The 27,979-nt window shown below is 41.8% G+C and overlaps 3 protein-coding genes across 4 annotated transcripts in view; 2 read left to right on the plus strand and 1 right to left on the minus strand.

Annotated features, from left to right (window-relative positions):
- LOC6618957 overlaps positions 1-27,094 on the minus strand; it is a 36,627-nt gene extending 9,533 nt beyond the window's left edge. The window contains exon 1 of one of the 2 annotated variants that reach the window (XM_032725721.1): positions 26,606-27,094. In XM_032725721.1, coding sequence (XP_032581612.1) covers positions 26,606-26,693 — 88 coding nt within the window. In that variant the 5' untranslated portion in view covers positions 26,694-27,094. Of the gene's footprint in view, positions 1-20,834; positions 20,914-26,605 lie in introns of those variants that run through there. The other variant, XM_032725720.1, reaches the window with a different exon arrangement.
- LOC6618958 lies at positions 1,813-2,642 on the plus strand. The gene has a single exon (XM_002043167.2). It carries the CDS (start codon positions 1,878-1,880, stop codon positions 2,619-2,621), a length of 744 nt encoding a protein of 247 aa, XP_002043203.1. The 5' UTR covers positions 1,813-1,877; the 3' UTR covers positions 2,622-2,642.
- On the plus strand, positions 10,778-11,419 carry LOC6618959 (protein nullo). Its single transcript, XM_002043168.1, has one exon. The coding sequence runs from the start codon at positions 10,778-10,780 to the stop codon at positions 11,417-11,419; it is 642 nt and encodes a 213-aa protein (XP_002043204.1).
- Positions 27,095-27,979: the final 885 nt, after the last annotated feature.

Raw genomic sequence — 27,979 nt, forward strand, 5'->3', positions numbered from 1 at the left:
TTCTTTGGTGCACCAGATTCTCTCCTTTGTTCTCGTGCACATTTTTTCTAACACTGTATTCTTGGGGTCACTGGGAGCTCTTCGACTTCCGTTTCCGCTCTCGCATCGAACATGGAGACCTCCCAAAATGGAGACCCGTCACGTGCAGTGAACAAATGCCCGAATTACGTGACTGCCAAGTGCGGATGCTAGTGCGGATACTAGTGCGGATACTAGTGCGGATGCGAATGTGGATATGGTTGTGGATGGAAATGCATATTTCGATGCAGGATACGGATCAAATTCGCTGAACAAGCGGTGCGATTGCAAGCCAAACAGACGGAGTACGGGAAACTCCGTCAAGGAAAATTGAGAAAAGGCAAGGAAATTCCGCCGAGCGTTTTCCCAGCCGAAAAATGCGGGAATTTCAGCGATTGCGTGTGAAAATGCAACAAGAAACCAAAACAGCAAACACCAAATGTGCGATAGTCAAATGAGGCCTGAGGTTGGCCAGTTGTTCGGTTGCTCAGTTGGTCAGAAACAAAAGCCAAGTTTGTTTCCCGTTAACTAAAAAAGGAGAACCCGGAGGTTGTGAAAAGTACCATGGGTATACGGACCCCAAAGGAGGCAGCGATTATCACGTGCCACTGCAGTTGCATTCCGTTGTAAGGACATAAGGATGTAACATAGGGGCACGAGCTCTCAGATAGGGTATCTTAGTTTGAGATCCCACGTGTTCGGGGTCTTAAGGGCAAACGGGTATGAGGATGGGTTGAGCAGCGCCCAGCTGAAATTTGCATAATGATCACGAAACATAAGAAAACTAGAAATGTGCCTTTAATTTTAAATTAGATTATTATAACATAGAACCTTGGAAAGTTATCTGTACTAATCATGTTAACTGAATTCCTTGTTATTCATGTAAAAAGCAGTACAGGATACGCAATAATAAAGAAAACTTGAAAACTTTGTATAGATAAAAATGTTTTAACGAATTGCTATGGTCATTCATCGCCAACGTTTTTCATTGAAGTGCGATATACATTTTCACTTTTCATTCTCCATTTTGACCATGTCGATTTTCACTTGCATCCAGATGCCAAATTCGATTTCTTTTGGCCTTGAGTTATGCGTTGAGTCCAAGAATGGGAGAGCCGTTCCATTGAGGAGTTTTCTTTCGAAATAGATCGAAGTCGGTGCAGCTGCGTGGTATTCGAGATTACGACTTTTCTGGTTTTCAATTCGGTTGGCAAAGATCCTTCCCGCTGATTCGAGACTTGTGGCCGGCGTCAACGGCGTTCCGAGGACTGCGCCACGGCGTTTACACAACAATTGGCCATGGCAAGGACCAAGGATCTGGCCAACACAATGGCCCAAGGACGCCGACCAAAATGACTGACCGACCATGATCGGTACATCGGCCATATATCCGCAGCCATAACTCATAGTTTCACAAATAAAAAGGCTGATAAAACCGAAAAGAGTTATGGCCGGGAAAGTATTTTAAATAAGAAGGTAAAGGATAGTATGAGAAAGAATTACGACAGCCCAACCTTAACTCGTTGGCCAGATCGAAAGTACTCGAATCAAGGTCATTTAGAGCAGGATCGCAGGTACTCTCCACGTTCGCCGTGTTTTTGACCAAATTGCCGGGCCATAAAGCATCGCGTATTTTCATGAAATCCCGTTCGCGGATTAGGCCAGAAAATATCTGAAAAACTAATCAGGTAGCCACATGCGGTGCGGGTGATTCCAGGAACTCCGGGGTCCGCAACTCTACCTGCTGGACTTATATAAGCCCGCCGGTTTATGGCCATGCAGAACAGTCGACAAGGAATTGTCAAGCGAGTAACATCTTACCAGAGTTTACTACACCATCTATCAAACGTACCGAAATCATGGGTTGTTGTGCAAGCAATCTGAAGCTCAAGGAACTGAGCAGCCTGAACAGCAGCATCTATGTGGCATCCGACGGATCGGCACGTCGCTCCCAGAAGCGTTTGTACAGCAGTCGAAACAGCAGCGGAGTGGGCAGCAGCAGCGGTAGCAGCAGCTCCTCATCCTCCAGCCGCAGCATCTGGAGCCGCTCCAGCCAGCCAATTTGCGATGATTTTGCAGAGCAGCCTCAACTGGACAAATCCTGCGGCTACTACACTTGCAGCAGCGCCAATTCATCGCCGAGGAAGGGCCAGGAGAATGACGAGGAGATGGAGGGAGCGCTTATGCGCACGCAGGACATGAGTGCGTCCTCCCGTGACTCCACACAATCCGATCAAATGGTGGGCAATCTGGAGTGGGAGATGCACATGATGCAGCAGGCGCAGCGCATTATGCCCAAGACCTCGTCGCCGATTTGCCAAAGAAGGGATAACGGTCAGATGCCCCCCTCATCGTACCAGAAGTGGCGAAACTATCTGCAATCCACGCCAGCGCACATGCTGCACAATGTCACCCACATTCCGGAGGCCATTGCCGGTCACTTTTGCCCCACCAGCTTTCCGGGCTTCAGCGACCTGGAGGAGATGGAGAGTGCGGCCAAGAGGTTCAAGGTGGATTTCGAGAAGGAACCACTGGAGGAGCCCCTGTACACCACCTACCAACTGCTAGCCGGGCACACGCACACCATATCCACAGATCTGTGATGAAGGCGTGAGGCATGAAGACCCATCCAATCGCACCATCTCCCTCTGGTTCGGAGTGGTTCGGCGATCGGTGGACCCCATAGATGTAATCCCCGGCGAGGACTGGCAACAGGTGTGCCAGCTGTCAAACAGTTGGACAATTAATAATTACAAATCCGCTACGATTGCATTGCCCAGCAATGGCAATTGAGCCTATACGATTTTACAAAATTACCTATTTTTTTTACTGTATATCATACAACCTAGACTTAAGGCCAAGGACAATCAACGATGTGTACATTGTATGATAATCAAATTGTACTCGCAAATATATTTTACAATCTCAAAGCTATTGACTTTTCAATCATACTAATTAGACGCGGGTCAAAGGTCAGGGGCCAATTAAACTGCTGGCTGGCTACATGGCGCACGGCATTTCTGAGTTTTACAGCAATTTCCCAAATAGGAAACTTTAACGAAAAATGGTAAATTTTTAAGATTTTTAGCTGAGTACGCCACTCGATAGGAAAGTAAGCTACTAATTTAGCAAGGTATCACATTCTACATTCTGACTTATATTAACAAAGTAGTGAGTATAATACTGATATACTATAACCAAAAATCAGAACGCATTAATGTGCGAAATTTATGCGATTTTTTATTGGTTTTTTAGCTGTAACTTCGCAAAATTAAGACGCACAGACAAGAAATATACCGTTTGTTGCAGCTAACAACCAAACCTAACGATCCATATCACTTTTTAACCCATTTGGTAAAAATATTTTTTCACGATTTTTTGAATATTTTTTAAGGCGTGATTTTTAGTCGAAAAATTGTAAAATTTTTATATTTTTAGCTGTGAATGCCACTTGATAGGAAATTAAGCAACGAACTCAACGAGGTATGACTTTCCAAATTCAAACTTATATAACCAAAGTAATGGATAAAACAATCATATTTTTTAATACAAAAAATCAGGATAAATTTCTTGATACTGGTATAATTACTGATACTTTGATCATGAAAAAGAAATATTTCCCTTGCCCAAGTCTTGTGTTTGCACAACTTTTCCATCCCAGCCCATTAACTGATTCCTGGCCACAAAATGTTTTAATTGGGCTTTGATGATTAGAAATTTAATAGCCACCACAAACCGCAGAGGAGGCTGTCCCCAGAATGGCAAAAAGCCGGAGTTTTGGGGCTCATTTCATATTCAAATCGATGGAAAGAATTAGGAGCATGCTGCGCGTAATTACGCGGATAAATGTGCATTAATTAGTGCAGCCCAGCCAAAGCCAATCTAAATTGAAATGGAAAATTATAAAACGAAGCCAGAGATAGGCAAATATGGATTACGAAATGCGGCTTTGGGAATATTTGACTGTTTGCATATTTTATTGTAGCAGTTATGCAATCATTTATAAATGCAAACTATAGCGAAATGTATTTTAATTGAATTTTCTCGTAATTACAGAGCTAAATTGGCAGCTCTGGCCTCTTTTTTACCCAATCACATGTTGGAAATCCAACTACCCTGCCCTGTTTACAGGGTATCGGTTGGCAGTATCGATTTTAGTGGCTTGTCAAGTGTCTGGGTGCCCACTTAAGTTTCTTCCCCTGCTCCCTGCTCCCTGCTCCCGCCGCACCTGAGGTCCTCGCATTTTCCTGAAATTTTCCCGGCTCCTTTGGATCCTTGACAATGGAAAGAGATGGCAGCAATGTGTAAAGTGGCGGGCGAGAGAGACAGACTGCTGCGTTACCCAAGTAGTTGGGTTCGCATCGGTGAGTTGCCATAATTGGTGCGGACTCTCAATTGTTGCAGCAATCAGTCAATCATTCAATCAATCAATGACTTCGAGCACCAGGCACTAAATAATTTTACGCGGCGACAGAGAGGGGTATACGGCAGGGGAATGAGAGGAGTATACTGATTGGTGTTGCACCTAATTGCAAGGTGAAAAGGGTGGGCCAATAAGTGCCACGTTGATTATTGCAACACTTTTTCACTGACTCCAAAACTTTTCACCACGAACAGCACACATATGTGGGAAAATGGGGAAAGCTCTGCAGGGTCGAAATTAAAGCCCTGTTCAAGTGTCAGAATTTTCTTTATTTAATGCAGCAACTTATGCGCCGCCTGACTTTCATGAGTTGCACATAAAAATGATGTAGAATTATTAAGTTTTTCCCCTTGGCCTGCTGGCTGCCATAAAGAACAAGTGAAGTCAAAAAACAGGACCTTGCCCCAGGGCCTCTTCCTTTGCCCATCTCTTTCGCTCCGCCCATCTGGCGGAATAATAAATAGTAAATGGCGCTATTTTATAGGGAATTTATGCGCGAGGAAACTGCAAAGAAATCAAATAAAGATGAGAGCTGCGTTCTATAGTGTGGAAAATTGAAATAATTTATTATATTCTTGCCAAGCTATGAATTCTCAGCAGAGAGAGACCATCATAAATATGAAAATATGTATAAATAAGAATCCCTCAACAAATGATAATGATTATGTTAAACTGAAATATGAAATGGCTAAATCCTATTCTGCGCCACCATTTGGCAGTCACTTCCGCACACCTTTTTCCACCCATTAAATCGGACCCATTGTGACTTAACCTTTGTCTTGCCCAAGTCCATGAAATATTCAATCTGACATTGACCCTGGAAACTGGCACAATTCCTGACGATTCCCCATGAACTTTCTCCAACTCCTGGGGCAAAAACTTTAAAGTGTCAAACTGTTAGCATGCCTGCACGTGGGGCAGGACGAGCAAAATATCCGGGTTAATTCAAACTATTCAGGGCCGGACCAGGCGTATACATAATTTAAGAGCCACTAGACGGGCACAGAAAGAAAACACGTCAATATTGGTACACAAAGTTTTCCCAGCAAAACTTTGTGCTAGGACTTCAATGGGTCATATGGGAGTTTTATATTAAGTCTATTGTTGAAAACTATTTTGTTAACTAAAAGGCTACATTTTTATACCCAGATCTTTAATTGAATCTCTATAGTCGAATATAAAGGAAGTTCGTCACACATTTTGAAGCTTATCAGTGGAAATCTAGGGATTTCAACCATTTTGCTTACCGTGTGTCCTGGGACAAGGAAGCGGCTATGGATGTGGTCGAGGTGCGGAGGAAGCCAAGGGACTTTGCTGCCGTTTGACAGCCGCAAGTGTTTGGCTGACTCCAACGCGGCACTTGAGCCTCGAGTGGCGGACAAAGCAAAGTGGTCCGGAAAAACAAAAGGCGCGAGGCTGAACAGGAGCAAACTGAAGTGGTTGGTCCTGTGGAAGGACACATACAGTATACAATGCTGCCCGATCCGATGGCCCAGATTTGTGATCTTAAGGCCCTTTTAGGTAAGCCGCCGAGAATTGGCAATCCGCTCTAATTACAATCTGGCCACAATAGAGGATTGCTCGCGTTGCGTGTTACTAGTCTGCTTGGTCCATTGAATCTATTGAATCCATGGAATTGAAATCCTCTGAAGATTTGCCTAATCGGCGGCCCTCTAACCCCACCCTCCGTGCAAGTCGCGTGCTCTGCGGTGTGAAATCTGGCCGAAGATTACCGCGGATCTGCGCGGATATGATGCTGCCCAGCCATACCTAAAAATCTTTGGTCTTCGGTGTTCGTCTTATGTACGAATGTGTGTGTGTGTGTGCGTAGGGATCAAGTGGCCAGATTAAAGATTCCGTGGAGGAGGGGGAGTTGGAGAGTGGGCGGTGGGCGTGGTTAAGTCCTTGTAAATCCATCGGCGGGATTAGGACATCTTGCGGTTTTAATGCCAGCCAGCCAGCTAGCTAGCTAGCCACCAAACAGCTGTGGCCATCTAAGCCACATTTAAGCCATTTAGAGACGCTGATGAATTTATGGACCGTTCAACTCGGTGAGAATGTCACATTCAGATACCCGGTTTTTAGGCTCACCCTATACACTTTATCACAGGGTATATAAATTTTGATACAAGAGGGATTTAATAGTGCGCAAAATGGGCAGAACCTTTGATATTCTGATTTTTTGATAACTTTGGTGGGTTTCCACAAAAATTGTAATATACGCACATGTATCTTATTTAAAAACCATTCGTCTACAGTATCTCAAGGATTCAAGGATATTGTTTGGACACCCAAAAGTATGCAACATAAAAATTAAAGTGTCATGTTGAGGTAAGGGACATGCACAATTTCATTGCCTACTTTTAAGCGGCAACAAAAATGCAGGACATTAATTATAAGCGCATCAAAAGAGTAAGTCAAAATTCGACCAATGAAATCAAGATTTTCCTTTTTTTATTGATTTTCCCCCATGTGTGTGTGTATGTTGTGGAAAAGAGAATCGGTGGAGGTCTGGGAAAAAGGAGCAGGGAATTTGATGCGTGCCAATGCCAGCCAGCATCAAAACTCCGAGTGGAGAATTGGGGGATTGGGGAATTGGGGGAATGGACATGGCCATCGTTCACTGATGGATAGTTCCCTTGATTGGAGCTGGCAGCGGGGTTGCCACCATCGAAATTGAAAGCCAAGTAAAACAAACAAAAAACACATTTCTCGTTTGGTGCTTAAACAAACTCAATTATGTTTACAATTTGGCCAACCACCAAGCTACCCATTAAGATTGATAGCATCTCGCTTATCAGTATGGCAAAAATGATTCAATAGTGCAACCAAAAACACAATTCCACGGTGTCAATTTGGAAAACCATAACCTCATCATACATTAAACGAATTTGTTTAAGTACTAAAACTTCTCGCTTAACTACAGGGTATCATGTGCTGTAATAACTGATGATCTTGGGTGGAAAATTGGGGGCCAACGCAGAAATTGTAAACAAAAGAATGTCAAAACAGTGTCCTCAGCCATTTTCATGTGGGGAGTGTGTCAAAATCACATTAGATGCTGTTAACTTTTGTCAGTGACTGTGTTTGTTTGGCTCGGAATCTTTTTTTCGGTTTTTGGTCAATTTGTTTGTTGGCCCGCAAATTGATTGATTGCTATTGATGCCTGATTTGTCCTTAACCCTCACGCATCATGTCCTTGCCCTTATCCTTTTGACTCCATACACTTTTGTTTTGCTCTTCCGCGTTTCGCTCGGCTGAGATTTGTGGTCATTCCAAATGTATTTTCTGTGGCCCACCAAATTACAGGCGACCAAGATAACTGGTTGTGTGTGTGGTGTGTTATTGAGTATATAAGTGTTATTAACTTTGGCTTACACTTGCCATGTGTAAACTTTGTAATCTACCCAAGGTCGGGGATGATCGAATAAGATTGATTTTGTGGCCAAATGGGGAGCTTAGATTTGAATAAGAAAATTGACCACTAAAGGGTTAAAGACAACTAATTTGAATGAATTCTTATGCAGTATAGGCCAATTTATATTACTAGGTTTAATTTTTAATATTTATCAATATAGAAATAGATAAAGAAGCAAAAAGTTGTACACCTCCGCCTGGAGAAAGTTGAACTTTGGTTCGCGCTCTTTTATCTCAATTTCGAATACAAAACTTTGGCCAAATTCGCTTTGTCAGCTTGGGGGCCAGCCTTTATTGCCATTTTCCATTTGGCCCAACCCTCTGTAAACGTAATTCTTTCCTATCCTCGGGGAATTCGATGACACCTCAGCGCGTGACACACAGGAAAATGTTTTGCAGGACACACCGCTTTTGTCCTTAGGAATGTGCAGTGGAAAAAGGGAAAACGCTTGATTTGCATACGGGGAATACACACTGGAAAATAAAAAAAGGGTTAGGGAGATATTCCCAGATGCATTTTTATGCCCTTGAAGGGGTTAAATAGAAAAAGCGATTTTTATGCCATTTTTTCCATTTACTCATATTGTTCGCTGCCATTTTTTTATGGTTTGCAAAACGTGTTGGTCAGATCGTAAAAGCCATTTCCAAATGCAGCCAGGTAGGAATTGAAATGAATTGAATTGCGTGAGCCATGGAAAATCCAAATCCATAACTCTGATAGCGCGTTTTATTGCAATATGCAAATTCAATTTGTCACTACTGGCCTTTGACATTGACACCGAAAATGGCGAATCAATAATATATTTAAAAATGTGTAATTTGCGGGGGGACATTAATTAATTGCCAGCCGCAAAATGTTCAATTAAACGGGATGTGATGGCAGTTACTCAAAAATATACGTATCCTTGCTGGCAAATAAAGAAATTTACATATGTGCTGCAGTTGTAATTTGTTTCCTATTTTTATTTGACACCTAACAAATGACTGCAACTAAATGGAATTCTCTGTAACCCCAGAGGAATCGAATGCTCCTCTGGAATTGCGTTTAAAGGTGAATCCAGTCGGGGGCACTTGGAACACCAGAAGCCGCAAATTTCAGTCCACCTGACCACCATAGATTTCCATTTCAACTGCAGTTGACAATGAAATGCTCTCTGCGTCCTTTTGGCGCACAGGGAATTGAGTTTATCAGCTTGCATATGCTCTGCTTTACTTCACAATCCTAAATATTATTTAACTAAAACCAATTTGGGCAAGGACCACTTTGAACGCTTTTAAAATATATTGAAGTTGTAAATATGAAGGAAGAGTATACCCAACTTCGTTTATTTTTCCCTCTTTTTACACTATTGCCGGGTGTTTTCAAATGAATTTTCAGTTTTTCGTTTGCATCGCTCTTTGTTCCTCCGAAAAGCGGAAAATAGACACTACTGGCCACAAGCCGCATTTTCCATTCCCCCAACAATGACCTTCGTCCTTTGGCCTCGTATTTTCCAGAGGAAAACAGCGAACAAGAAAGGTATTTTGTGTTTCAATTTTAATACAATTAGAGGTTGCATCGATGCTGCAAAATAAGTGGAAGCTGAGTGGGAATTCAGGGCCAACAGGGGGTTTCCCCAATAAACCTAATTAATGGGAAATACGAGTGGACGACGGGGTAACAAAGGCGATTTTATGCACAGCAAGAAAATATTAGGAGGTACCCTTGTTCTATATATATATATATGTCCTTGTTATATATATTTTTTCTTACAGTGTAGCTGTGCATTATAATTGGGCTTAATTATTTTCTTCGACTGGCTTACTGCACAGCCCGCGGTACATATGTCCACTTATAATGAAGGCAAAGCCGCTTATGTCCTCGCCCACGCAATTACTTATACGCACACATATATATCACCCACACCAGCAAACCCAGGCACACACACACACACTCATTCACACACACATGGACAGAGGGAGAATTGATGAAGGCATTGCTGACATGCAAAGGCTGATTGACACACAAAGCGAGCATTCTGCTGGGATGCTTAACCATGGACCTCGAACCTCGACCCCTTGCCATCACCTATGCTTCCGCCCCTCTGCCACGCCCCACATCCAAGTGCACAGCGAGAAATCATAGGGTAGCTCTCAATGTTGTAACCACATTTATAGGAACTATTGTTCCTTTACAATTTTAAATTGCTCACACTTTGTGGCTAGTTGTATTATAAACTGCCCCCGTTATTTTTCTCTGTGCACTTTGCTCCCTTTATGGCTTTGCTGCAATTCATTAAGAATTTCCTCCTGCGATGACAGCCAAGTCTTAAGTGGCTGTACCACTACACCGCCTCCATCTTCACCTCCATTGCCACTCCATGGCCACCTCGCCCCAACCAGAACTGCAGCCGCCCACTAACCAGCTCCTAACGGCGGGCAATTATGTCTCGAGGATGTTGGATATCCTGGCCAGCGAGCAGCAGGCGACAGCAAATGACAGGCCATTAAATGCCCGTTGCCTGCTCGACCAGCCTCATCCGCATGGCGACCCTCAAGTTAACCCATCGCAACCCAAGCTCCCTTGCACGTGCAAGGATTGCAGGGGCAATAAAATGGAATCGCGACTCTTGCAAAACCCCGAAATCGTGGCCAAATGTTGCCTCATAAAACTATGCAAAACAAGGTGATTATGGTCAGGGCTAGGGGTTAGGATTTTATGAAGGTCGCGCGGGTAGCGAATAAGACCTGATCCCTATTAGGGTGGCGACCAGGTACCTGATCCTTTCAGATTTTCGGTATATATTCCCGCCGCTCGGTGGCAATCAGCATCAGTTGTCCAACAACAGTTACACCGCTAACATCGTTCTCGAGAACAATATAATATATATATTAATATATTACGAACTTGTGACCATACCATTCTCAAGAAAACTCAAGATGGGCAGCACACATTCCGCTGAGAAGGTAAAGAGCGTCGAGGACTCGACCAGTCCAGCAAATCCTGGCATCTTCTGCACTCCCCTGCCTGGCTTTATAAGCAAAATCCAGAGACTCGTCGTCCGCAAGCTGAGCATCTCGGCCAGGAAACAAAAGCGACTGAGCAAGCGCTCCAAGCAACTCCTGCGCCCCATGCCCCGCTGCTCGTCCTTCGGATCCTGCGGCACCCTGCTGACGCCCACCAAGAAGTCCTCATCCAACACAGCCGATCGCCGCTACGCCCAATGGAAGTGCAGTTTCGAGCACCTGGCCCAAAAGCAGCCGCGTCTCCATGACATCAGCGAGGCCATGGCCGGACAGACCACACCACGCGGCTTTCCCTCCCACACGGATCCCAAGAGGTGTCTGATGGTGGTGGACTCCAGTTCGCCGGAGTCTCCGCTCTACGACATGGTCGGTGGGCAGAAAGTCCGCCGTCGCCTGAGTCTGCGCAGCCACGCCCCTGTGCGACGCCCATCCGCCCGCCAAAAGGCCGAACAGGCCAAGCTGGACGCCCAGTTCCAGCGGGATCTGCGCGATCTGGAGGATTACTATGGCGGATTCCACTTTGCCCAGCGCCGCGAGCGATTGGTGAAGGTTTGAGACAAGGCGAAAAATTATAAGATAAAGTCATTTGTATAGCCAATATTGTGATAGCTCGTAAGCCCTAAAAAGTCCAGAATAAAATTCGTATTGAAAATCAAACTGAAAAATGCAGCCCACTTTATTATTTATTCGTTTATTCATATTTATTAGTTAAGTGTTTATTGTGTTACCGTACAAACAGTGATAAATCGAAATACTTTAGGCGAGACCAAAGAAAATCCTCCATTTAGTGCGGCAAGTGGCATGAATTATTCATTTGGCCAACGAAAGACCAACAGGTTAAATCTGAAAAAGTGAAATTTTAATGGCAAACGTGCTTCGATTGCCACCGCAAACATTTTGCCGCTTAGCATATTTTCCGATTTTCGGTTTTTCACTTTTCCCCATGCCAATTAGAGGCGGCATAGTTTTCAACGCCGCGCGTTTTTCCCAGTTTTCTTTTAGCGAATTAAATTGTTGCAAGAAAAGTGAACGTAACGCGAACTCATAACGCACACTCGATCCGAATCGAAATCGGGGACAGGGTCAGAAGGGGCGTGGCACAGCGATGGGGGGGGGGGGGGGTTAATTAATCAGTTGCCAACTAACACATAACAAAAGCCCCCCTACCAAAATAAGCAAAAAAAAAAGAGGTGCAGCAAAAACAGACAAAAGGCAGACAGAAATGAAAAATGTGCAAGTACTTGAGGCGAAGGGGGCGGGAAAATTGTGAGGGGCGGGGGCGGGAAAAGCGCTGGTGCCAAGGGAAGCTCTTCGAGGCCTTGTCCGATTTTCTTGCTTATTTGCTTCTCGGTTCCACTGAGAACAACAAATGGAAGCACATTTAAACAAATTAGAATTTTTCCTTAGATTTTTTTAGTAAAAAAAGTTTCTTTCGGTGTACGTAATATTTGTGTACTTTTGCCAGCCGTGATATATAATTATTTTTTCTACTTTTTGGCAGCACACTTTCATCTTTAGCCAGCCAATTTGACACGCTGCAGATTGGCGGCGGATGAATAATGATTCCTCTCTTGATTTCGATTTCCCAGCTATGTATGCACTTTCCCCAATCGCACTTAGAGTGGTCGCCTTTCCGGGAAATTAATGTGGCTGGGAGTTGGAAGGAAGGGACTTAAGAATGAACCCTTAACAATGCCCCCAAAAAAATGCAAATGCCCCAATGAAATATTTGTGGCGCTGTCGTCGCCAAGTTGAACGAACTGGCAAGCCAAAAAAAAAAGATAATTCAGAATGGCCGAGACATGAAGAAATTGAAATGGATGGGTGCGAAATGGGAGAAATACGACATAAAACAAAATTCCGTACAATCCAAATGTTAATGCTTCAATTTGGCCAACGCTCCCTGACTTGCTGACCAAAAGCATCCAAAGAGTTGGCATTAAAATATGAGAGTGCAAAGTATTTTCAGTCGTACAAATCAGAAACCCTCGAAATATTTGAGAAATATACAAAAGAATGTTAAATATATGTCCCATTTTATTCAAAGAAATGCATATTTAAGTAATATTAATTTGTTTAATGAATATAGTGTGTGGCTCAAGTTCTGCGAACCTTTTTCCGAATGAACTCTGACCCCCACTTGGTAGCCAGACTATTAACCCTCATTGATCGGATGACAAGGCTTTGACCATTAGCTTATGGACTATATATGTACATATATAGAACCAAATCAATACCATAAACCGAGAACCAAACCAATATCAATATCTAAACCGAAACCGAAAATCAGTAGTAAAACCTAGTTTCACGTGCAGCCAAAACCAAATCAACAAATGAAAACTAATATGCAATTATAGGCAAATGTTGGACAGAAGTGGTGGGAGGTGGGTGGTTGTGGTGGGTGGTGGTAGACCGACAGTCAAGGTCGCGGTTACGGACCGCGCTAAAATGTGTGGTAAAACGTGTGTCACAGGAGCAAACAGAACTGGAAATTGCCTTTGTTAGCATTTCGAGTGCAAGAACAATATTTAAATTCAAAACATTGTTGGCTAAATTAGTATTGGTTAAATAACCTTTTAGCTAACAGTTTTTATAGAAAACACACTTTATGCGTAAATTTTAAACACACTCGTTTTCCATTCAGCTCACTCTCTTACTAATGATTATATTGCCAGTCAATTCCTTTTGGCCACCATTTCCATTTGCCTTCTTCTGAAGCACATGGAAATTTTAGCGCCACTTGAGGATACCCTCGTGCATTTTGTTCTAGGAAATTTGATTTTACGCTATTTATTTAAATTTATTTATACTTTATCTGCAATTTGGTCGGCGGCAACGTAGGCGAACGACGAGCAATCTCCGCCTCATCCTCGACTCATCCTGTCGAATGGTTTCACTTCCTTCACTTCGAGGCGGATTTCTAGCAGGTTGATGGGTGGTTGGGTGGTTGTTAGTAGGTTCTTTGAGCCTTTTGCATACATTACCCACCCACCCGGCAGCTGCCCTTTGACCTCAGACCCTCAGTCCCGCTTTTTCCTTTCCTTTCGCTTCCCTGTCTTTTTTTCACTCATTTCGCATCCCGTTGACGTTGACGCTGATTGTGTGCATATGATAGCAATATGGCAACAATCTTTATATCACACCACCCACCCAGCACCACCCACAGGGGCCAACACAGCATTCAGTGGCCTCCCAAGAAACCCCACTTTTCGGGCCAGAGTTGCCGCTGCGCTTGTTTGTTATTGTTATCATTATCATGCTTCGCTGATGACGATGACAATCATGATGATGACGATGTGACGGCTTTTTTCCTCTACTGGGCGCCGGGCAATTTATCTAGGGTATACTATAAGTATAAACATGACTTGGTTAGTTGCCTAATTGAAAGCAAGACGTTCAAGTCAGATTCAGATTGAGATTGAGATGTTGCAAAATGGGAAAAGTGTCTGAGAAATAAAACCAGGCGAGTGTAGTTTAATTTCAGTTCAGAAACTGTGTGCCACAACATCATTTTTTTCTGCTGTAAAGCAGGCATTAGTAGAATTTTCCGAAACTCATTTAAAAATACCACATTGGGGATGCACTTTGTTCGCTATACTAAACATAATTTTGCATTTTTCAGACCCAAAAATTTGTAATAAATTCCGAGCTTGCAGAAATTATAAACATACAAAGGACTACAAATTTCCCGCAGCCTATCTCGGTACGTCATGTACGGATAGTACTATACATATATAAGGTAGCACACAGTTCATTTGCATATATGCGTGACTGTCTGCGGGTGTTTGCTGCTGTGTGTGTGTGAGTGTGTGTGTGTGCAGGACACAACCGTGGAGAGGACGACAAGTTCATCGTGTTATAAATTATTACAAGCTCGGCGACAAAACAAATTTCATTTGATGTCGCTGCGCTCAGGCGGATATGTTGGCATTGATGATAATGATAGTAATAATGCGGCTGCCGAGGAATGGTAATAATGATAAGGACGCGGCTATGCTGGCTATGTGGCGTCATCGAAGTCCTGTTCCTGTTCCTCTATTCCCATTTCGATGTCAGCATTGCTCCACTCGTGTGCGTTTTCGGGGCATTTAATTAAATTTTAATGACACTGCACACTACTAAATCATGGCCGCAAATCCCCCAAAGGATACGCGAAAATTTCGGAATAATAAAAAGCAAGTGTTGCTGCAGGATTAACATGGACTACTAAGCCCCGAAAGCGATGTCCTTGCCGCTGTCCTTGGTAAAGCCCACTTAAGGCACACGCGGCGTATACGCAATTAGTTGAGTTTAATTTATGTCGCCTGCCGCTTTTACTTCGCCCAACCCAAATGACAAAAGGATAAAAAGCGTTTGGCAAAGGGCACAAAAAAAATATATATATAAATTAGGCGGAGAAACAGGACGCAGGACTCAGGACCCAGCATCAAGGGCTTTTGTCGGGGCTTTTGGTCTAAGCCAGAACGCGTAAGTGGCAATTAAAAAGCCAGCAAAAGACACCGCTACCGCCGCCGCCAAACGAGAAAATTAAGCAACAAAAAGAAAAAAATGGGAAACTCGGAGAAACGTCAATGAAAAAATGAAGTTTCAAGAGGGTTTTCCCGTTCACCCGCCCTTCACTTTGCGGCTTGATTTATGCCCGCCTCACTTTCACTTAATTTCCCCCTAATTTCCGCTTCAGTATCACTTGATATTCCATCTACACTGATTTGCACAGCTTTTGAAGTTCGCTTTAGATGTATTATGCAGTATATTTATGCCAATTTGCACTTTATCATTTTATTTCTTATTTAATTATGTGGAATTTCATTTTTCATATTTGCATGCTTTTTTAATTGCTTTACATTGTGTTTTGATTATTTCAATAAGAACACACATTTGTTGTATATGAATAATTGGGCATTCATTCGCTTGTTTGTTCAATTAATTTTGTAATAAGCTGTAATATAATTTGAATTTATTGAAATATTTGTAGTTCTATGCAATTGATATTATGGTGATTTTCCTCTCAGTACAGCTTTAATTGAATTTGCAATGTTTATTATTTACTAAATAAATTGATTGCATTGCATATTTTCATCTCATCCAATTATATTTTATGCGAAACTATATGAATTTAAAACTGATTACAAATTCCCATTTGATTTTTAGTTTTTAATCTCATTTACTTCTTGGGAATGCATTTAATTCAATTTCCGCCTGCTTCTCAATTTGTTAGAGAATTTCCTCTGGCGAAATTTGATTCCTTCACATCATTCATTTATTTTTTCGACATCTTCACTTCGATTTGGCTTCATTTTGATTTTAATTGACCGCCCATCTTGGCTCGAAAGCAGCTCAATTTCTTTACATCTTGTGCCTCAAGTTGTAAAGTTCTCAAGTTTCGGCATTGAGCCTTTGAAAGAATACATACATACATATTTACCTTGATTTCCCCTGCACGTATATTTATTTTTTGGCTTCTGTTTGTCTTTCATATTTACTTTCACTTTGCACTTGTTTCGGTTCAAGTTAGCGGCTTGTTTACCTTCGCAAAACTTCGCCAAGTCTGGAATCCCGAAAAAAAAGTGTGCAAACCGGTCGTTTTTAGCCGAAAATATTGGTAAGAAATGGCTGGGTAGAGTAACCCTTCGTGGTAACTTTTGTTTTAGTAACCCCTCCACTATTTCCGAGTAAATTCACAACAATAAAGGTCGGCACAATGCTGGCACAATGCTGGCACTCCCATTCTTTTCATCATTTGGCATCATCCATCTCTATATAGACCCTCCATATTTATGGTACCACATCCTCTAAAAAGGCAAAGAAGTTAAGAGCGGGAAAACAAATGGCAAAGTCCCAGGAAAGCTGAAGAAAATTCTGTAGCATACTTAGCGTGGTGGCATTGAAACAATAGTTCGAAAAGTCCGTACATGCAGAAAAAGCAGAACACCAATAATGATTATATATTAGATAGGTATAGCCATTTTCGCAATTTTCTTATATTTTTCAAAAAGAAGACACTGTTTATTCTCAGTGCACCCAAAATGACTTGAGGATATTTGTGGATGGAGATTTGGTCCAAAACGGGGGCTAGGTGTCATGGATTGGCCATTTGGAAGGCAGGAATGTAAATGACGCCATAATTGCACACATCAAATCAAGCAGCAAGACGAATGGAGAGCAGGGAGCCCAAGGAGCAAGGACGAGGGACAAAGGACGAACATAAAATCGTAAGAAAAAACAATTGTGGAAAAGAAGCGGAAACAATTTCAATGGATGCGTGCAACAAAGCGTTGCAAATCGACCATTCTGCGACTGGGTGCGATTTTCCGCGTTTTCCTTTTGCGGATTTACCGCCTCTTTTTTCCACATTTTCCGCCCTCTCAGCAACCATTTTCAGTCCAACATCATTTCTTGCCTTGTTTTGATTGTTTGCCCAAAGGATATTAAGTCAATTGCAGAGCTTCCCTCGTCAGAAAAAAAAGAAAATAAAAGCGGAATTCCTTCAACTCCGCCTAATATGCATATTTAATTTTATGATTTCAGGCTCAGAAAAGAAGAGGGATAAAGGGCTGCGAAAGGGAGAAATCCCGAAAGAAGGTTTTTTCAGAGGAAACCAACTATTAAACAGCGATTGCGCCGTGTCCTTCGAAAGTTGCCAATTATCCTGATTGCCCAACTGACAGATTCAGACCCTATATGATTGATACAACCATGCCACAAGCCGCACATTCCCGAGCTTCCTTTGATTGAATCCAGTTTTGGCCACAGAAACTTTGTCAAACGATTTGCGGGCCAGCAACTCAGCCACATCAAACTTACGATGACAAGAATTAAGGCAAAAGGATATTGCCAAGGACATAAGCTCTCTTATATTTTTTTAAATATTCCAAGCATGTGTAAGTAAACGAATTTCAGGTACCCTACAGTTGGGTTCTTGGTATAGATAATAGTGGAAATAGTTAGATTTACTTTGCTGCCATTTTCCTGATTGAACCAATTCGGTATTAATGTGGTAAACACAACCGATTGCCAGATATTCGGCCCAATTCAAATCGTAGTAAATTAAATCGCAGACAAAGGCATTCGAAATCGGTTCGAGGGGCCTCAAAACTTGAATAGATCCGAGTCCGTGGTGGTGGGCGAAATTCGAAAGTGTGGATTTTAGGCCGAAAGACATGGTTGGGTGGGATCGGGTTGGATTGGGTTGGCTTGGATATTGTTCTGTGCGCCGCCGCCTTACTTGGTTTTTGACCTTTGTTGGCCATCCTTTGTCCCTTATCCATCGGCTGTGGTTGCCCGGCTTCTTTTGTCTGGCTTGTTGGCTGCCTGGTCCTGTTTGTTTTGGTTTCGACTGTCTATCTGTCCCTCTCTCATTGTCTTTTCTCTTCCCTCCGGTGACCCCTTGACCCGGTCCCCCAAACCCCAACCCTTTTAGCCCGGGCGCCTGTGTACGATTGTTTATTGTTTGGCCGCTTATCTGCGCCGCCAAATTGATTTCGAAGCATGTAAATAAAACACAGCCCCTCATAATTATGGCCCCAAAACTTGTGCGTTTCGCCTTGTAATTTGCTCGAATATGCAAATTAGAGGCCAAGTTTAGCAGATGTTGGGGGGCTGGGGGTCGGCATATTTCGCATGTTTACCTTTCAACTTGATATGCATAACTCAAATAAACAACCACCCACTCTATCTGCCTTTGGTTTACTACCTTCGGATTTGTCTAAAAGCAAATTGATGGTGCCGATACTACAGTGCGGGTCAGAAGTTAACTGCCAGCTGATTGATGGTGATGGCAAAATGTTTGTTTACCTTTGGCAAAACGCTGGCGAGCGTGTTTAACGACTCGTCTTACCAGGCAATGGAATTTAATGCGGTCATAACTAAAAGGAGCCATTGAGATATTCCCAAACAAATTCATATATTAATAAACTGTTAATATTGACTTAATTACTGGCTTAATATAGAACACATAGGGTGTAAAGAACTTTATATAAAACACAATTCAGCAGAATAAACATATAAATTTAGATTTATGTTATAGAACAATATTTCAGCACTTTCCACGGCAGATGATTTCAAGTTAATTAATCAAATACGAAATTAAAATACATACAGGTAAACAAATCGGGTTAAATAAATAAAAATTCAAATAGAAATTTATCATGTGAAAAGTGATAATTAACTTGGACACATTTAGTTCGCGCCCACTGTTTTGCGGCGGATAGAAAGAAATTTTCCAAACATTTCAATTCGTCGAGAACTGGAGCAAATAAACATTTTGGCAGAAAATCGAATTCGAAATGAAAATATTCTAGGGGCGATTTTAATTATAAATCAAATCCGAAACAGCAACAGCAAATGGTTTAGGTCAATTCGGGGGAAGTCAGCGAACCAAATGTTGTAGGCCAGAAAAACGGAAAATGCTAATTCGTCCGGAATTTATCTCTTTAAACAGAGTCGACAGGAGCTGATGGCCAAAATGTATCTGTGCATCTGGATCTACAACATTGCATCGGTATCTGTATGCTGCATCTGCATCTCTTGTTGGTTCAGTTGCTACACTGCCCCCATTTCCCCCCTCCCCTGTATACATATGTATGTATGTAGATCTGCTCTTGCATTGTGCGTTTTTCATTTGGGAAAATCTACGAACAAGTTTGCTGTGTGTCTTTCCCTCACCCCCTCTTGTTGTTTTTTGCTGTTGCAACCACAACTATGGAAAATGTGAAACCCTTTTTTGCAAATCACAGAGCATAGGCGAGGTGAAAGGATTGGATTGGCCAGTTACAGGTGGGGGCTTGCAATATGGTGTTTGTTGAAATCAATGTCATTCCAGGAGCTCTCTTACTGGCATTGCTTTTGCCAACATAAAGAAATCCCATTTGGGATAAGAACTTGGGACTATGGAATTATTATAAAAGGAATAGGTTGATGATTTGAACTAAGCATTTTCATTTCAATGGATAAAGTAATGCACACTACAAATGCTGGCAACTCTGGCAGATGTCGGCGATGACCTATAGGCATAACATATATGTATGTATGTACGTTGTTTTTGGCTCTGCTGACAGCAGCCACTCGTCATAAAGCTGGAATGCAAATACATATATCCATTACACTGCAGCCTGCCGCCAGCTGACAGGAAACGAATCTCCAGGAGAACAATGGCCACCGACGGAGGCCAGAACTTGGGGCCACAATTTGGACGTCATTGGGGCTTGTAGAGGGGGTAGCGGGTGGCAATCGCTGGAGTACGGTCATTTGGCTAATTATTATAATTGAGCCGCTTACAACTTAAGTCTCCAAGACGACAAGCGAAATTCCCCCGACGAGAAAACTTTCAATTAGACTGGAACTCCGTTACCTGGACACATGTACACCGGTGATTAGCTACGGTGGCCAGTTGGCTACCTGGTTGGCAATCTGCTACCGAACAGAAGAACTTGTGACCTGTACAACCTGTGTGACATGACCGCATTTTGGTCATTAGCGAAATGCAATGCAAAACCTTCGCATTTTCCTTGCCACTTTTCTTCAACTCGGTGGGCGTTCGGCAAAGAGGGAAAATTAGAGCAAAAAGGCGTTGCGAAAGGAAAAGGGAAAGTGAGTGATGTGTTTGGGCTGGGGGCGTTCCGGGGGGCGTGGCAAATCCCTACTTTATAGTTCACACTTTCCCAACATTCGCATCTTCAGTCAATGGGTTTTTAATTAACTTTCAAAGCAAAAACTCAACTGCCAGAAGTGCTTCCTTCTACGGTTTTTCATGAACTACACGGAGAGATAAAATGTACCTCATTTTGCATATAAGCATTAGAAAATGGGCTAAAGAAAAATGTTAAATATGTGAAGAGATAGAAACGTTGTAATGCTTGTAATAGATTTCAAAAGATGGGATTATCTGAACAAATAATATTACTTAAAAAAATTTTCGTGCACCAGTAAGAAAGATAATTAATTATTTTTTTTTACATTATACAATAAGTACCTAAACTTTGCGTGCAGTGCATATGATTGCCCGCCGTCTCTTCTTCGTCACGTTTTGAACCCATCACATATGCCGGGCTCCATGGGGATTTTCGGGGGCGTTGGGTTGTGGGGGCGTGGCTGTCATTTTGCATTCTATTCAATTCCCATCAAGGTGGAGAGTGCTCAAGTTGACTTTCAATTTTTCGCCAGGATAAAGGATAATAGAAACAGCAGAGCCAGCAACAACGAAATTGTTGTCAACACTAATGAAATTAAAAAAGGACACGACAGGAGATTGGTACGAGGGAAAAAAGGAGGCGAGCACTAAAACACAGAGACACAGACACTTTAAATAATTAAGCACTCAAAGGGGATTCCTAAATTATCACAGATCTCCAAGTAGATCTGTCTGTGCTTAATTAAATTTGAAGGAGCTAAACAGATTCGAGATGCGAAACTGAGTAGCCTAATTACTTAAATTCGCTTGGGAAGTTGCTACATTTTTTTGTATATTCACAAAACTTGGGTACAAAAAGATGAAAATTCCACTCTGCGAATTGGATACCACCAACTCGTGCTGACACGTATAAATTACTGCCTATATGCACACGTTCCGTGAAATATGTATATGCTCCATTTTAATCAAAGGGTGTTAATGTTTGCCTATGTAGAGAACACGAAGCACAAAAACGTACAGTGGATATTGGCAGGCAAACGATAGTTTCATGAACTCAAGTGATGATATAAGTGCAACTGGAACCACTGTAAAATTAACTACAATCGAAGCACAAGTTTCACTTAGTTGATTCGGCCTGTAATTGCATGTTGCACGTTGAGTGGCGAGACCTTTTGGGGCATCATCACCATCACCATCATCATCATCATCATCGTTATTACGACGCGGGAACAGCAATTCCCAACTCGATTGCGTGCTTCTATTCATGTGTGGCCTTTAACCCGATTGATGGCCACGGGCTGGCTGCCTTTCTGTGGGTTAAGGTTGCCCCCGCCTGAGGTGCGGATGCAAAGGGTTAAGGAGAAAAAGTACCACCCCCTCCACCGCCCGCTGGGTGCACACGCAAATGGCAAAGGAGCAAAAGGATCGCATCGGAAATTGTTTTAATACGCGTTTTATTTCATTTGCTGCTTGTAAACTGTCACAAATGGCAAAAAAAAAGAAAAAAACAGAGGAAACAAAGTCATTCGCAGTTCGTGGGCGTGGCGCACATAAATTGTTATTTCTTGGCCCGCGGCACAACAAAAAAATCTAATAAACAAACAAAAGATATAAAAGATATGATGGTGCACGTTGTAAGTACAGTATATAATAATTGTGTACTGGTGGGAAAAGCAATATTCGTGTTAACTTTTTAACTTATCTGTGTATCTAATCGGTAAGATTGTTGTGGGCAAATTGAAACAGCAGTTGGCGAAATCTCAACAAAGTTGAAAGGACACTGAGCAACCGAGCAAACATGAGTAAGCGCTATCTACAGGGTATCAGCGAGTCGCACAAGTCTGTCACTCAAGGGGATAATCTGGCATTACATTTGAAATGCCCTAAACGACAAACAAAGTGGGATCTCTTTGTGAAAAGTTAAGCCGTCTTGGAAATGTCGGCAGATTTGTTAGGTAAATTCAAATAAATACAGAATGTCATGTCAACACATATAATAGGTATAAAACAGGCGAAAAGATCAATTCAAATACATACATACATCATTACGTTGAAAGGTCCTAAGAACACACCACAAACAATAAATACAAATATAATGCATAGAAGTTTTTGAGCTTGTATATATATATATATATTTTGTTAGCTTGAAAACTGCGGTATCAGTTAGTCGATACACAATATCCCTTTTTGTACTCAAACACAATAAAGACGACACATTTCATATGCGCGTCCTTGGTTAGTTAAAAGGAAAAAATGGGAGCGGTTCGGTGGGTGGTTGGGACATGTCGACCACAGCAGTTGACAAATTTGGAAAAATTGCAACAGCGACAGCAGCCAGATGCTGCTGCCTTAAGGCAAAACAAAAAAATATATACCCCCTCCCAAAAAAAAAAAAAACAACGACGTTGGAGGACAATTGAATATATATGAGTGTATGTATATATATGCAAGTAATAATGTGGCAAATTGTTGACGCTGGTGATGAAGATGCCACCGCTCACGATTCTCTTTTGTATGTTACCATGGCCAAAATAAATTGTAAATTAAGTGCTATAAAAACGGTCAGCAAACTTAAAAGGAGAAAAAAACGAGTCATTTTTTATTAACCATTTTTGATGTGACGAGATATAAAAAAATTAAAGAGGAAAACTACATACTAGCGCACAATGTTTTTCAATGGATATTTTTCCAACACACGGGTGTCTGGATAAACAGGGTATTCAAAGGGTATTCAATATTCACTTCACATTCGCGTTATTTTCGTATTGTTTATTTTCACAACAAAGTTTTTGTGCGCCGTCCAATGTTTGTAAACATTTTCCGCCTTTTCTCCTATCAATCGCACTTTTCCCCCTTTCGCCGATTATTTTCATTTCTAATTTTTCCCCGCCAGCTGAAAATTCATTTGAGTTGAGGCTAGGGAATTTTCGCCCAATGCTAACCGAATACTTAATCAATAGGAGTACTTTTACTTACTAGCTGAAAAGTTTTATGTGCATGCAAGCGAACGCATAAACGGAATCATAATTTAGTTTTCGACTTGAAGTTGTGGAAAACTAATTGCTCTTTTATTATCTTTAGTTAATGTTCGAAACTAAAAAAAAAAGTTTTTTAAACTAAACCCTAAACGGTATGGCGTTTGAATGAGTTCTGTGAAGTTTATGCACTTTTCGATGCCCCAGGATGTCTGGTTTATGAAGACTTCTAATTTGAGTACAGTACAGCGTTCGCCGTACACTTTTTCATCACATCTCATTACACTTTAATGATTCCGTTTCACTTCAGGTTAAGCTTCCCTGCCACGCCTCCTTTTGGTTTATTTTTCGGCATTAAGTCCTGACAGCCGTTATCTCAGTTCCACCTGCGTTAAAACGTTTTTATGTAATTTTTCTTCTGTCGGCCAAGAAAACCGCAGAAAATTTCACCTTTGCCCCAGGGATTATGATTCGATATTTCCTTTGGCAGCCAAGAAACACTGAAAATCCTTATGAATGTATTCGAATTATTCACTTTGCTGTTGACACTCTTCATTAGGCCACGCCCACGCGGAAAACTTTCTCTCGCCCACTTTTCCTCATCCTTAAGTGGAGCTAAAAATATTCCTTTGTATATTACCCATAACACAGCTTATATAATTGTAGAAAAAAAAGAGAAGAACGGATGGATGGACGCGGTCTGAATAATTGCTGCAAGGTTGAGAGCTTTCGCTGACGCAAGAAGAACGCAGGACCTTTTTTAGCCGCCCACCGCCACCCGATGCAACCGTTACTACACAGAGAATAATGACTTAGAAAATGAAAGTATGATTAAATTATACTTTTTTTATACTTCTTGAATATAGTCTAGTATTTCTTTGACTTGGAAAGAATGGAAGAGTTCCCCTTTCGAGTGCTAGCCAGATTATGGAATCATTGTTTTCCGTGTTGCAGCTAGCTACTGCTGCTTACTGGCGTTCGTGTTGCCCTTTTTGTTGCAGGTTCAGGCACTGTCACTGACAGTTAAATGGAGTGTCACCGCCGTCTAATCAGCTGCAAACGCAAACACGAGGTGGCCGCGGGGGGGTAACAAGTGGGCGGAGCAGGGGGCGCTGACAATCTCAGATTAGTGTCGCCATATTGCGTCGGAGTGGATCCGCCGTGTGTCTGTATCCTACGTCTGGGGTCCAGGACTGGGTTAGCCCGCCCTTTTGTGACAGTCGCACGTCCGTAAGCCAGTTAAGACAGGTCCCGAGCCCATGGGGCAGCTCATAGCCGAGGTGAGCGCGCCATGTGAGCTGTAACCAATCCGTCAATGCACTCAGAGAAAAGTAGAGAGATCAAAGGGGCTAAGCACTCATCTAATCTTAAAGGAAACGAAGTGAAGCGCATAAGTTGGGCATAGAAATCCATTTAAAGTGATTAAGATAGCACCGTAAATTTTCTCACAGTGCTGCCCCAAATCGCCGAAAGGGAAGTCTGCGTGTTGTTTAGTATCGGTTTTGGGTTCAGATGCTTTCATTTTCATTGTGGCACGCTTAGGCAGAGTGATGAGATTTCTTAACTGCGATTTTAGCCTATTTTTGGAATGCCAGCACAAGGGATGCTGATGATGGGGTTGGGGTGAACCTGTATCCCATCCAGATAGACCCGAATAAGTTGTGACTGGGGAATACCAGTCAAGTTAGCTGCCTGGCAGTGAACTGGAAAACCTTTCGGACAGAAGGTTCCATCGAAACGCCTCGAGTCTTACGGGAATTATATTGCAAAAATGATTCGATTTTGTGGATAATCAACGCGAGAATTTGCCTCACAATAGAGCGGGCCTTTATGATGTGCAATTTCATTTATTAATAAGCACCAATTATTAAGTGCTTCCCTAATTGAAATTTCCGGAGGCTTATAATGTTGTTTAGATTGTTTTGCAACCGTTGTGGGCGCCAAATGTTGTAATCGGCCTAAACAGTTCCATGGTTTTAGTTGGGAAACAATTAGTGGAGGGGTCTTCAATTTTCAACTTCTCAGCCACTGCAGTCTTTAATAATATTTCTGTTTCTTTATATTCCCTTTTAACCAACGGAATCTTCGACTTTTTGTCAACTTATAATTTAGACGTGGGATAATTGAAATTGCCTTCGAGGCTAGACAAAGTTGCGTTCTGGATTTACTTTTCTTTTCAATTTGCTGGGATTAGTTTAGTTGGCCACATTCTCTTCGTGTTGCACTTTTTTCTTGGCTGCATCTGGGGTAAGATGGGGAAAATGCTGAGGCAACAGTTTTCCAAGTATTCTATGATAATAATAAAGTTTTCCTTTCGCTGCTTCTGCTGCTGATGTTCATTTTGCACATTAACGCAATCGCTGCACCGTGATTAAAGTCTATATAATTATGAGTCGAAAAGTGAATTCTGTTATTGGCTTAAATTAAAACTAATAGAAATAAAACAATACTCTATAAAAATATTAAAAATTAGTATAAGTTCCATTATCATTTTCCCCTCATATTTATATTCACATAAAATTCTAATGGTTTTTAGTGATATTTATGCGATGGGTGGAACAAAAAACAGGGGGCGGGGCAAGCACGCCCCTGAGATGGGGAGCAGTTCGCGTTTTAATTTCATTAAGTACCGTTATGGCCTGTGCCGCAAGTGGAATGCAATGGGAGCAGGTCCATAAATTACGCATACGCCGCGTTGGCCAGTGGGCTTGGGCATTTTTCGACCCCCTCAGGGGAATTGCAATTGCACGAAAAAAAAGGGGGAGCAAATGGGTAATGGGCTACTTTATCGGTGTTAATTACTAAGCATTTAACCAATAACATTTCAATTTTGAGGCTGCAAATATTGATCATTTGTAGCATTTCAGCATTTTGTAGCCGATTTCCGAGAACTTGTGCTCCTGTGGTTTAATAGACTTACATCATGTAGGCAAATACAGATGTGGAAAGATCTTGCATGGTAAGATCCAATGCAGAAACGCAGATGGATTTTTCAAAAATAATTGTCTGAACTCTGTGTGAAATATGTATTTTTGAGGAATGAAATAATATTTGTTTTTCGCCCGCTAATTTCGGTTGGAAGACATGCCTCTTTGGCACTCAACTGGGGCATTAGGACATGGGGGACTTGGGACTCACCTCTGCTGAACAGGATTAGGTGCAGGAGGCACTCCAGGGCGGCGCCGTGGGATTTGTACCTGTACTGGGGCTTGTTGCTCGCTGCCATTTGAGCTTCGATTTACATGTTCGTCGGATCGCCGGCTTTTTCTTTGCACCTCCTTTGGTTTTTTTGTTTTTGTGCCGGCCTAGTCGCAAAATAAGAACTGCTACTTCTGGTGAATTATTCAGTCCGGTGTCGCTGCACTTGTCCCATGAATATTGCAAGTGCGCCCTGCAATTAGCCACACACTCGCAGACAAAGTTACATCCACGGCTATAATTATTTCGATAAGCGCGCACACACAAACATGCACCCTTGCAAAGAAGCCTCCTGACAAACACTTAAAAAAAAAGCCAAATAATTGATGCAATTAAACGTTGACAAAAATGCGCGCCAAAAATTCACTCGCGCTTTTGGGAGGCAACTAAGTGGGGGTGGGGCCGTCGCACGTGCGCTTTCGCCAAGCGTCAGAAACCAACTGAAATCATTTTGCTGGCAAAGTTTGGATTGGCGAACAGAAGATAACAGTGGCTGTTAGTGTGCTGTTAGAAACAGAGAAAGAACGAGTAAATGGAAGCGGGAAAAAAGGTGAATTTTTATGAAATTTCGTATTATGGTTTTAACACTTAAATCGAACTCTTTATGACGCATCACAAAGAATAAATGTTTAATGCTGCCATTAATAATAATGTACCTAATTAAAACAAATATCTTCGTATACTGAGGGATTTATTACATTGTACATTTAGTTTCATAAGCCACTACAATTTATATTTATAAATTTATTATTTCCCATATATAAAAGGGTCGGAACAGCAACACTCGACTGTTAACCTTATGTAACAGAGGAATGTGCAGCCAACGGACAATGTAAAGCTTTTAATGCCTCTGTTTCCTGCAAGGATTAATTCAAAAATCCACAAGTCGATTCAAATGCGTAGTTAAAAAGAATGACACAGTAAGAAAACATAAACTTTTACGTTCAACATAAATAATTGAAAACTTCAGTTAATTCAGTTTTGATGAAGGCCTAAAAAGATTTTAGATTTGAATACCTTAATTGCAAATTAATTGCAAATTTTTTACTGATAATTGTACTTATAAGGCCCACATATATATTATGTTCAAACTAGAAACGCCTTTCCATGATATTTATGTTATTTCAAACTGGTTTAAACGTAACGCATTTCAATTACTTTTTTAAACTATTTTTGACTGTGTGGCAACACGGTTTCACTCACTGTTACCAGCTCTGTTAAGTGTATGTTGACAGCACCAACAGTGCCAATCGAAAATGGTAATCGATATCTTCATAGCTTGGCGCGCTCTTTAACGTTAACAAAATTCAAAAA

This window comes from Drosophila sechellia, chromosome X (genome assembly GCF_004382195.2).
Source record: "Drosophila sechellia strain sech25 chromosome X, ASM438219v1, whole genome shotgun sequence".
In the NCBI taxonomy this organism is placed as follows: Eukaryota; Metazoa; Arthropoda; class Insecta; order Diptera; family Drosophilidae; genus Drosophila; species Drosophila sechellia.